At 44.5% G+C, this 12,626-nt stretch overlaps 2 protein-coding genes across 4 annotated transcripts in view; both read right to left on the reverse strand.

Moving 5' to 3' along the window:
* LOC133457541 (protein NLRC3-like) overlaps positions 1-12,626 on the reverse strand; it is a 549,537-nt gene that overhangs the window by 76,478 nt on the left and 460,433 nt on the right. The window lies entirely within an intron of this gene.
* LOC133457537 (nucleoprotein TPR-like) overlaps positions 1-12,626 on the reverse strand; it is a 57,023-nt gene that overhangs the window by 7,712 nt on the left and 36,685 nt on the right. For all 3 annotated transcript variants that reach the window (XM_061736896.1, XM_061736895.1, XM_061736897.1), the window contains exon 3: positions 3,773-3,823. In XM_061736896.1, the coding sequence (XP_061592880.1) occupies positions 3,773-3,823 (51 nt within the window). The remainder of the gene's footprint in view (positions 1-3,772; positions 3,824-12,626) is intronic.

Below are 12,626 nucleotides of genomic sequence, written 5' to 3' on the forward strand. Positions count from 1 at the left end.
GATTTTGGGCAACGGCCTTGCTGGTAGACGGTTTTGGTCTGATACTCCGTCCACACCTCTCGCCGACCCGCCTCCATCGCCTGTAGTTACATCTTGTCAGTCTGAGTTTGTGTCTGAGGAGAGCTCCGGTGTGTTGCCAGACGTTTCGTCATCATGCGTAATTACGCAAGCTATGAGCAAAGCTGATCCGGTAGGGCCTGACAGTAACAGTGATGTAGCTCTAGAGGTTCCTTTGTTATCTGAACTGCCTTTATCCTTGTCACACGGGGAAGTTGTACAGGAGCAGCGTAATGATTTGTCATTGAAAGAGGTGTTTGAGCGTGCCTTGTCTGCTTCGGAAATATCTAGTGCTGCAAATGGTTACTTGGTGCATAATGACGTGCTTTTCAGGAAGTGGGTCCCTGTTAATGAGTGTGTGAAGGGTGACGTTTTCCAGTTGGTAGTGCCAGTGAAGTTTCGTCCTCTTGTCTTGAAGGTGGCACATGATGAGTGGGGACACTTTGGTGTGCGCAAAACGTATTTGAACATTTTGGAACACTTCTTTTGGCCGCGCGTTAAGCGTGATGTGTCCGCATACATTAAAACCTGCCATGTTTGTCAGCTAACTGGAAAGCCTAATCAGAGTCTCAAGCCGGCGCCGCTGCAACCTATCCCGGTTGCGAGTGAGCCTTTTACGCACCTCATTGTGGACTGTGTGGGTCCGTTGCCGCCGTCCAAGTCTGGCTGTAAATATCTGCTGACGGTGATGTGTCAGAGCACCCGCTATCCGGCGGCATATCCTTTGAGGTCGATTACAACTAAGGCTGTGGTTAAGGCATTGTCGCAGTTTTTTTCAGTGTTTGGTATCCCCAAAGGGGTTCAGAGTGACCAAGGGTCAAACTTTTCGTCTAACTTGTTTGGGCAAGTGTTGAGGCTGCTGCGTATTAGACAGAACCAATCGACAGCTTATCATGCGCAGAGCCAGGGGGCCCTCGAGCGGTTCCATCAGACGCTTAAGTCTCTCCTACGTGCCTATTGCACAGAGATGGATAGAGACTGGGAAGAGGGGCTCCCGTGGCTCATGTTGGCTGCGCGAGAGGCAGTGCAAGAAAGCACAGGATTTAACCCAAATGAGTTGGTCTTTGGACATGTTGTGCGGGGTCCGTTAGCAGTGCTGAAGGGGGACTGCGTTGATACTGACCCACCTAGCAGTTTGTTGGATTATGTAAACGGGTTCCGTCATCGATTGTTTGTTGCTGGTTGTATGGCACGGGAAAAATTGTCTGTGTCCCAAGAAAAAATGAAAAAGTTGTATGACCGTCGTTCCGTGCGTCATGACTACAGTCCAGGCGACCAGGTTCTGGCGCTTTTGCCTATTGTTGGTTCGCCTTTCCAAGCAAAATATACAGGTCCATACAGTGTGGTTGAAAAGGTCTCTGATTTGAACTATATTATAGCAACACCCGGTCGGCGGAAAGCTAAACGTCTTTGTCATATAAATCTTTTGAAGCCGTATTACACCCGTGCTGAGCTGAGTTTGAGTCAGGAGCTGAGTGACGGGGTGCGCCCGGCTCTTGCTGTGGCTTCGGTGGCGGATGAATGTGACGGTGTGCCAGAGTCGGATGAAAGCTTGCTGTGCGGGCGGTTAAGAAATTCGGAATCGCTTGATAATTTGGACCAGTTGTTGGGTCACCTGTCCGCGTCGCAGCGCAGTGAACTGACATGTTTGGTGCGTAAGTATCCCTGTTTGTTCAGTTACATTCCCACGCAGACCGACTGGATTGAGCATGAGGTGGATGTTGGAGGAGCTCGAGCACCCCTGGTGGTTTTCACTGACCACAACCCTCTGACATTTCTTCGGTCTCTTAGATGTCCCAATCAGAGGCTTGTAAGATGGTCTCTATTTTTGCAGGCCTATGACCTGGACATTAGACATATAAAAGGAACAGACAATGTTATTGCAGATGCATTATCACGTGCACCTTTGTGTTAATTTGGCCTTGTGTTATTCAAGTCAAATAACTGTCTGTTCTGCCTGTTAAACTGCTCTGTGCTTTCATCCTCTTAATCTGCTTCTCAGGTACCAGGGTTGCTGAGGTGGGGCACAGTGGTGGGCTGCAGGCAGGGTGACGGTGATAGGCTTATGTTTTGTCATTAGTGTGATTTGTTCTTTGGTTGTGGGTGGGGGCCAATGGTTCCATGGGAAACATTGACTTTATTGGGGGGGGGGGTGTGATGGCCTATGTTATATTGTGTCTCAGTCCCTCTCTCTCTGTTTTCCTCTTCGAGGTGGAGCCAGCTGATTGCTAGATCTGGAGCACCTGGGCTGGGTGCTCCTCAGGAAGAGAAAAGGCTGGAGCTTCAGTCTCTCTTTCTTTCTCTCTTTTCATCCTGGCAGCACTCCTTTTGGTTTTGTTGAGCCTTTTGCACACACAACACCATACAGCACATTTACACACATCCACATGCATACTACTGATTTTACTGACTTTATTCCTTATCTTATTTGTGATTATTTGATTTACCTTAATAAATATCTTAATTTACTAGTACGTTGCGTCCTTTCCCCTTTTGTCATGGCCTTTGAGCCAGGGTTATGACACTTGCCACATGAAAAAAAAAACCCACCACTGCCTACAGTTTATCAACGCTCGGCTAGCTTGGCCAGTGTCGCACACGTACAACGTGATAAGAAAAATTGTTAAATTCAGTTAATGGGCGGACGATTCTTTTTTACTCCTTTTTGTCTACGTCGGGAGGTGAAAAAAGAAGTGATCAAATATGACCCTTTTTGTGAAAGAGGCTCTAACATTCAGACACTGGCAACAGGGGTAATGACGCTCTAGATGCTCTCAGAGTTCATCTTCAGAAATACGAACAAACCAGAAAAACGCTGTCAAAACCACCGTCAATAAGTGGAGATGAATTGGCAGCAAAGATCAGGACGAACTGGCTGAGAGGAAAACTTATCAAGGGGGCTACCAATAGACCATCAGCAACACTGAAGGAGCTCCAGGAATTTCTAAAAGGTTCTGGTCTCCCTTCACATGTGACCCTCATCTCCTGTATTCTGCACCAGTCTGGACTGAGGGGTCGGGGGCCAGGATGAAGCTGATTATTACAAAAAAGAATATGCAAACTCGTCTGAATGAGAAATGCATTCAGTCACTTCAAACCACGAAGGAGAATGCGTTCTGGTCTGAAAAGACGCGTTTGAACCGTTTAGTGGCTTTACTTCTAAAATAAATGCTCTAGAATTGTTCAAGGAACAGAATAGCAACAGTGAAGCATGGTGGAGGTGGCATTATGGTTTGGAGCTGCTTCTCTTCAGCTGGACCAGGGACACTTGTCATCACAGATGTTAAAAGGGGGAGCAACAAATACCAAAACCGTTCTGTCCTCTTTCAAAAAAATGAAAGACGAACCCATGATTTTTTGGGCTGTAATCACAACCCTTTGTAGAGCCGTCCTTTGAGCCACCGTGCTGCTGGTAAACCACACACTGATGCAGGACGTCAGTACTTCCTGAGGACTCTCAGGAAGAACAGTCTTGGCTGGGCCTTTTTTTTTTGGCCCAAAGGTTTTCCACGTGAGGCCCTGCTCAATAGGTGTGTTCACTTTTTACATCCAAAGATAACCAAAGATCAAACACAATCACTGATTATAATAATCAGTGATATTTATCTTTATATTAAACATCTAACTACAATTTAGTTTTTTGATGACAAATTATAATGCCAACGATATTTAGTTTCAACATCAGAACTGTTCAGACTCAGTTCAGAGAACTTACTGCCAGGAGGCAAGATCTCGAGGCTGCTGTAGAGTTTCTGAGGACCTCCTCCTGAAGAGACACAAAGATAAAATAATTAATTCACAAGATCAGTTACCTGTGTTGGTAAATCTGTAAATGTTTGTAGAGATGATAGATTAGATAAAAACTTTACAGACAGTTGTTAAAAAAAGAGATGCTACAAAGAGATGTTATTATGCCAATTCTAGAGCGCTTCAGACCCCCTAAAAACTATATATACGTGTATATGTCTATGATCAGCACCACCAGAGAGCAGAGCTATGTATCAGCTATGTATTGGTGTCAGAATGTTCAGAAGGTTTGTGGCTTTTGAAAAATGGGTCCCATATTTACTTAGGTTACTATGGGGCGAAGGAATTGGTAATAATCTGTGCTCACGTTCACTTTTCCCATAGGACTCAATAGACTCAGGACCTACTTCCTGTCTCCTAAAGGGGCGGTGGTGAAACCCACGTGACACAGATACAGGAAACACAACCGGAGTGGGGGGGAGAGTTTATTAAACGCCTCTGCTAATAGTTAACAACCATAAATGTTAATTAATTACTTCACCATAAATTCTGAGTGAGAGGGCACCACTCGATTATACTTTTTTAATGCGATAATGTCTTGTCAACTCCCTTCCTTAAGTTCTTTGAGAAATGGTGATATAAGTGAAATCCAGTCTACATTTTCACCGTTACCCCTTCCTCAGCCACACAGATACTGAAAACAGCAGACCTCATCTATAAACTAGTTTTGAATAGGAAAGTAAGTCATAATGCCTGGTGGCATCAACTCCACCCGACAACCAGGAGAAACTCTATGACTAGTTTTAGCTCTGAAGGGAAAAAGAACCTGAGCTCATTTACTGGCTTCTTATCTTATCTACTAAATTGAAATGAGTAATATTGATCAGTTCACCTTGTTGACATCTAGACACAGACTAAATGGAGACCAGGACCATGTAGCTAATTTGTTCAATTAAATTAAATTCAATTAAATTCAATTCAATTCAATTCAATTCAATTCTATTTATTATTTTATTTGTATAGCGTCTATTACAACAAAAGTGTCTCCAGGATCTTTCCAGAACCAGAACATGAACATGAACATAAACATAAACCCCCGAGCAATTATTACATAAACAATGGCAGGTAAAAACTCCCATAGTGGGAGAAAAACCTTAAACCAAACAGTGGCAAGAAAAACTCCCCTTTAGGAGGAAGAAACCTGGACCAGGACCAGGACCTGGACCTGGACCAGGACCTGGACCTGGGGCCTCATTTATAAAAGAGTGTGTAGGATTCACACTAAAAGTGCCCGTAAACCCCAAAGCCGAAAATGGCAGGCGCAAAAAAAAATCCGGATTTATAAAAGCGTGTGCACGCACATCTGCACGCAATGTTCTCTTTATAAATCACAGTCCAGCTGGAAGGTTGCGCAGGTGAATTCGCCTCATATCCCGCCCTCTACACGCCCACTTTTTTACCATAAATGGCTGATGCAAACTACATGATAACTGTATTTGCACATGAATGAGCCTGCTGAGCATGCGCAGCGGCTTCCTGCAGCCTGTTTGCGCGTCAGGATGAATGAGACGTGTCGAGCAACCGTGCCACTAAATTTCACGGAGACTGAGATGGAGATGTGTATGAGGTGGAGGACAGGAAAACCACCAGGAAAACCCATATTATTTGGTGGTCACAGTAAAAATATAAATAGTATATAATAGTGTGCCACGGAAGGATCTGTGGCAGAAATAAAAAAGAAGTGGTGCGATCTGAAGGTGGAAGCCAAGAGGAGAGTGGCCCGGCACTTATTTGTTCTGTCCTCAGTCACTCTACGGTTGGAAGCGGTGGGTGACGAGGAGGTTCCCGGCCCGGCGTGTCCTGCACCGCGGCTGCAGCAGCAGCACCAGTACCAGCACCAGTACCAGTGTTGGATCCCTAAGTCAACATAATAAATTCATAACCAGGAAAGACACAAGAGACTGTCAGAAATTATCTTTACGGCGCTCCTGCAGGAGGGGGAGAGCACACTGACAGAGGCAGAGCCCCTGACAGCAAATGCTTCCCAAAGACCCTCCCCTTGCGTGAAGCTTTTTATTGAGAAAACTGTGACAGGAATGACCCTATAAGGATAGTCAGCAGTGTATAGACAGACAATGGACAGACGTTGGGGTTACAAAGACACACATGTGACATTTCAGTTAAAGAAATCTCCCCACCAAACCATATCTCTTTTTAACATTCTTTTACAGGTTTGCAACTTTTTTCTTTTGCTGGAACCTTGACCCATTTTCTATCCATCCATCCATTATCTATACCCGCTTTATCCCTTGCGGGATCACGGGGGTCTGCTGGAGCCTATCCCAGCTAATTTCAGAATGTTCTAATTTTTCTAATCATTTAATAATTTTCCTTTTAGTCTTAAATTAGTTAATTTTCTAATCATTTAAGTTTCGTATATTATTTCGCAAGATTTTGTCACAATCTTCTATTTACCTATTTTCAGGGACGTTCCGTCAACTAGAGTTTTTTGGAATATTTACTTTAGGTTCACCATAAGTTTTAGTTTAATTCAAGATCTTTTTATTGAAATTTTCACAAGGTAAAAAAGGAAAAGGTGAAATGCTGAATGTCAATTACAAACATTTTGATTAGGCATGGGCATGTTGATCATAGCATACACCAGTGAACAAAATATAAAAAACAATTAAGCAGTATGAAAAGATATAAAATAGTAACAAAAACAAACTACAGACCAAACTAATCCCTCCCATGTCACTGCCAGATTACTAATCACAATATGAGGTCATTGTAACATCAAAAGCCTGCACTAGGAATACAAAAGAAATATGAAGTATAGTTCACAGGGTCTGGAATGCTTCTAGAAAAGGTCCCCACACTTTCTGGAACTTATTTGATTGCTGAAGCGAGTATCTAATTTTCTCCAGTTTTAAGCAGGACATGATGTCTTCCAGCCATTGTGCACGAGTAGGAGGGAAGGGATCCTTCCACCTGAACAGAATTGCCCGATGAGCCAAAAGGGAGGCAAAAGTGTGCCCCTGTGCAGTGGTTAACTTCCTTCCTCCCTCCATGACCCCAAACAGGGCAGTCAGTGGGTTTGGTTCTAATCTGATTTTAAGCACCAGAGAGAGAGTATGAAATACTTCCATCCAGTACTTGTTTAGACATGGGCAGGACCAGTACATGTGGATGAGAGAGGCTTCTGCTACTTTACATCTTACACAGTATGGACTAATATCTGGGTACATGGAGGATAACTTTGCTTTAGAAATATGAGCCCTGTGTACCACTTTAAACTGAATTAAGCAGTGACGTGCGCACAGGGAGGTTGTATTAACCAGTTTAAGTATGGACTCCCAGGTATCCTCTGATAAGGGAAGCCCTAAGTCCTGCTCCCATGCTGCTTTGAGTTTATCTGTAGGGGCACTCCTAAGATCCAGCAACATGCCATAGAAAGACAAAATGAGCCCCTTTTTGAATGGGTCTGTGGCAAGAACTTTGTCAACTGTGGTCAAGCCTATCGATGCACCAGGGCTGGGTGTCTGGGAAAGAACAAAATGTCTAGCCTGAAGATACCTAAAGAAATGTGATTTTGGAAGGCTGAATTTACTACTTAACTGCTCAAAAGATGCCACGGTGCCGTTTATGAACATATCTCTAAAACGAATCATACCCCTCCTGTGCCATTCCTGGAAGGTGGGGTCCTCAAGGGATGGTTTGAAAAAGTGATTTGATGCAATGGGGCTAAGAAGAGAGAAGCTGTGAAAGCCAAAAAACTTCCTAAATTGGGCCCAAATTCTAAGAGAGTGTTTAACCACTGGGTTTTTGATTGATTTAAGTGAAGGAAGTGGAAGTGAGGAGCCGAGTAGGGCAGGAATTGACAGGTCATCAGTTGGATGTAACTCCATCGCCACCCAGTCAGGGCGGTCAGCGCCGTCGCAGTAGAAGGACCAGAATGCAAGGCAGCGCAGGTTAGCAGCCCAATAATAATAACGAAAGTTTGGGAGGGCCAGACCACCTGCAGACTTTATTTTTTGAAGGTGAGTCTTGTTCAAACGTGGCCGTTTACCCCGCCATAGGTATGAAGATATAACTGAGTCAAGGGACTGAAAAAAAGAACCAGGAATAAAGAGTGGTAAGGTCTGGAAAAGGTACAAAAATTTAGGTAAAATGGTCATTTTAACTGAATTGATGCGACCCACAAGAGACATTGACAGGGGTGACCATTGTGTAAGGATTTGTTTGGTCTCATTTAACAATGAGATCAGATTCTCTTGGAGCAGGTCTTTGTGTTTCCTTGTCACAGATATGCCTAAATAGGAGAATTTGTCATTTACGATTTTAAAGGGAAAATTGGAAAGGTCTAAAGCATGCGATTCGAGATTGGTAGGGAAAAGCTCACTTTTGCTGAGATTCAGTTTATAGCCTGAGAGTTTCCCAAACTGACCGAGAAGCGACAGCGCAGGGGGTAATGAGGCCAGAGGGTGAGAGATGAAAAGCAAGAGGTCATCGGCATAAAGCGAGACCTTATGTTCCCTGCCACCTCTCCAGATACCGGACACATCCTCACAAGATCGGAGCGCTGTGGCAAGCGGCTCGATAGCCATGTCAAAAAGCATGGGACTAAGGGGGCACCCCTGACGGGTTCCACGATGCAGATTAAATGGTTTTGACCGTTGAGAGTTAGTACGAATTGAGGCTGTTGGGTACAAATAGAGAAGTTTAATCCACAGAGCAAAGTTCGGACCAAAACCAAACCTGTACAGCACAGCAAAGAGATAATCCCATTCGACGCGGTCGAATGCTTTCTCCGCATCCAGAGAGACAACGCATTCAGGGATAGCCTCAGAGGCAGAGTAGATAATATTGAACAGTCGCCTTGTGTTGAAGTAAGACTGCCTACCTTTAATGAAGCCAGTTTGGTCTTCAGATATAATTGTGGGGAGGGCATTCTCCAGCCTATGGGCTAGGACTTTAGCTAAGATTTTAGCATCTGTGTTTAAGAGGGAGATGGGCCTGTAGGAGGCGCATTCAGTAGGGTCCTTCCCTTTTTTAGCTATGAGGGTGATACAGGCCTCTGAAAAAGAAGGAGGGAGGGAACCGTGGCTGAAGGATTCTGAAAGAACTGTAGATAGCAATGGGGAAAGCAGAGTAGAAAATTTCTTTAGAAATTCCGCCGGGAAGCCATCAGGGCCAGGACATTTACCCGACTGCAGTGAAGAAATGGCTCGAGTTATCTCCATCAGGGATATCGGTTCTTCTAATGTCTTCCTTAGATCTGGTGAAAGACTGGGAACACTAAGACTATTTAAAAAGTCCGCAATCTCATCTCGATCAGTCTGAGATTCCGAGGTGTATAGCTGGGTATAAAAGTCCCTGAATGCTTCATTTATGAGTAAGTGATCTGTAGTTACATGGCCATTTGGTAATCGAATCTTAGAAATATTTTGTTTAGCCTTAGAGCCTTTAAGTTGGTTGGCTAATAATTTGTCAGATTTGTCTCCATAAACATAAAACCTGGTTTTACTTTTCAGAAGTGACTGTTCAATTGGGTGAGTGGTAAGCAGGTCAGATTTAGTTTTAAGTTCTAGCCGCTTTTTGTAAAGATCTGGGGATTTAGTCAGAGAATATTCTTCATCGACCTCTTTGATTTGGCGGGCAAGGTCTGATCGCTCCCTATAAGATTTTTGCCTCACCCTAGCAGTGTAGGATATAATCTGTCCCCGGAGATAAGCCTTGAGGGAGTCCCAGACAATTAGACTAGACATTCCTGGAGTCATATTCGTGGATAGGAAAAAGGCTATTTCCGTTTCCATTGATTTAACAAAATTTCTGTCCGACAGCAGAGTTGAATTGAATCGCCACTGTCTGTCTCTCTGAGGTAGGTCAGGAAGGGACATGGTTAGGACCACAGGAGCGTCGTCGGAAATGACAATGCTCTGATAAGCACAGGAATGAACCAGGGGAATCAGTTGATTAACAATAAAAAAATAATCAATCCTCGAGTATGTGTGGTGCACTTGTGAGAAAAAGGAGTATTCTCTGTCACATGGATGTAAAGAACGCCACACATCACAAACACCGTAGTCAGAAAGGAACGCCTGAATAAGACGGGCTGACTTACTTGCTGTGCCGGGGTTGGTAGAGGATCGGTCTAGGACTGGGTCGAGCCAGCAATTAAAATCACCACCCAGTATGAGAGAATATGTATTAAGGTCAGGGAGCAGTGAAAACAGTCGTTCAAAAAAGACTGCATCATCTGAATTAGGGGCATAAACGTTCACAACTACGACCAATGTATTGAATAATTTCCCAGAAACGATCACGTAGCGACCAAATTGTCAGAAATCACATTGTGCTGCTCAAATGAAACATCCTGACTGATCAGAACTGAAACTCCTCAGGCCTTAGCTTGAAAGGAGGAGTGAAATCCCTGCCCTGACCACCTCGGGAACAGGCGGCTATTATCAGAACTGCGAATATGAGTTTCTTGTAGAAAGGCTATTTCTGTTTTAAGGTGTTTTAGATGTGAGAAGATCCTCTTCCTTTTAACAGGGTGATTCAGACCCTTAACATTCCAGCTCACCAGCTTCAAGAATCTATTCATAATATTTAAGAAGAAAAATTAGGAGGTGAGCACAATGACCTAGGCAAAAAAAAAGAAAACGGAAAGGAGGCTGAATGTGACCCACATTAAGTAATGAGTTGAAAAGAGTTAATGTAAAGTTTATGGCAGTGACATATCCGCCCGACCCACCCACCCCAACTAAGACAGCTGCTATAGAAAAATAAAAAAAAAGCAGCAAGCTCTTCAAAACAAACAAAGTGCAATAACGCATCTTCCTGTCCTACACACTAATAGCTTTTGCTCCCGTATCATGGGTGTATACATATTAGCACCTTAAAACGTGTAGATATAAATAAAAAAAGAGATACCCTCTCAAATCTTGACCTGGAAGTCCCGATATGAGCCCAGAAATATTTGTACAAAAATATAAAATATAAAACCTCCGACTTAAGCAGCGTAGAAGTAAGGTTAACAGCTTACAATTATTACAAAACTTATATGTAAATCGGAAAAGCTTTTATTTTTTTGTTTTTTTTGTTTTTTTTTTTCTCCCTCTTCACCACTTATTTTTCCCCTTTTTTCCCCCCTTCTCTCAAATAGCCAAAAAGAACTGCAAATTAATAATATTTGCAAAGGGGCAGTCAAACTAACAACAGAGAAAATACTGTTCTAAACACACTAACCCCGAAAAGATTTCAGGCAAAAAAAAGACTGAAAAAAACAGTTGTCGCGGGGTACTCACCCTCCCCTCAGGAATAATAAAATGACTCACGTCAAAAAAAGAGAGAGAAAAAAAGTCAGTGAGCGTCAGTGAACCGCACCGGGCCGCAGGGCGGAGCCGTGACAGGTTCCAACAGTCCCGTTATGGCGGGTTTGAAGTTTTGCTGCGACTCGTGATGAATTTGCGCGCCTCATCCACGGAGCCGATCCACTTCCTGGCCCCCCCGGACAGCGCGAGCCGGAGCCGGGCGGGGAAGAGCAGAGCCGGCTTCAGACCCAGGTGATATAGCTCCGACATGACTCCGCTGTATTCCGCTCGTTGGCTAGCAACTTCGGGGCTGTAATCCTCCACCACCCGGATTGGGTGGCCGTGAAATTCCAGCTTCCCTCTCCGCCGCGCTTCCCTCACGAGGATATCCTTGGTCTGGAACCGGTGCAGGCGGAGGATGATGGGACGCGGTCTCTGTCCCGGGGCCGGCTTGGCGGCGAGAGAGCGGTGCGCTCTGTCTATCTCTGGCGGTGACGGCAGCGTATCGTTCCCGAACACCTCACACAGCAGCTTGGAGAAGAAAGCCGCAGGAGACCCGGACTCGGTCGACTCCGGTAAGCCCAGGATACGGATGTTCTGCCTTCTGCTTCGGCTTTCCAAATCGACCACCTTAGCCTTTAGCCGAGCATTATCCTCTCGTAGAGTCGAGCAGATGCCTTCAAGGTCCGTAACTCGCTGGCTGAGGTCTTCTGTGGCGAGTTCAAGGGACGAAACCCGTTGGCCATGGTCCTCGACCGCGAGCCGCGTTTGGTCGAGTTTGGAGTCGAGCTGACTGAAAGTATTTTTGAACTCGGCGGCCAGGGCAGGGTGTTCCTCCAGCAGCGTGGTAATGGCCGCCAGGGTTAAGACAGCGCCAGCATCGTCCTTTTTGCCCGACTTGCCGCTCTTCGAAGCCATCTCGGAGGTAAGTGGGCTCGTTCGAGACAAAAAAAAAAAAACAGCAACAGGGAATCCTTTTTAAAGGAAAAAGTTTGAAAGTTTGAGGGCTTGGTGGTTTAAAAAGTTTGGCACTCACAGGAGCACCCGCGAAACACGTCTACTCCATCTGCTCACCAACCGGAAGCCCCCATAAGTTTTAGTTTAACCACGTATTTGTTATTTTAACGATCTTTTGTTTTAACTTTCTTAAGTTTCTCTTTTTTTTTGACAGTTTGGTTTTAAATTTTGCTTCACAATTTTGGAAACCCCCAACATTGAACATAGACAATTTCCTGTCATAAACATTAGACAAGAACATTTAGACAAACACTGTGGTAACTTCACAGGAAAAAGGACCAAAACTCATTCGTCATATTTTGATTCTTTATCTCAAAAACTGGCAGGAACAAACAGTACAAAAAAACATGTGGCATTCAAGATGGCTGCAATCTTCTAACACTGCTGGCAGGAAGAGGAAGTGGGCCTTTTCAACCTGGCCATAAAAGACCATAGGCACCTGCTAACAGCGCCATCACCTGACAGGATGCATATATAGCAACCTATGGA

This window comes from Cololabis saira, chromosome 12, assembly GCF_033807715.1.
Source record: "Cololabis saira isolate AMF1-May2022 chromosome 12, fColSai1.1, whole genome shotgun sequence".
In the NCBI taxonomy this organism is placed as follows: domain Eukaryota; kingdom Metazoa; phylum Chordata; class Actinopteri; order Beloniformes; family Belonidae; genus Cololabis; species Cololabis saira.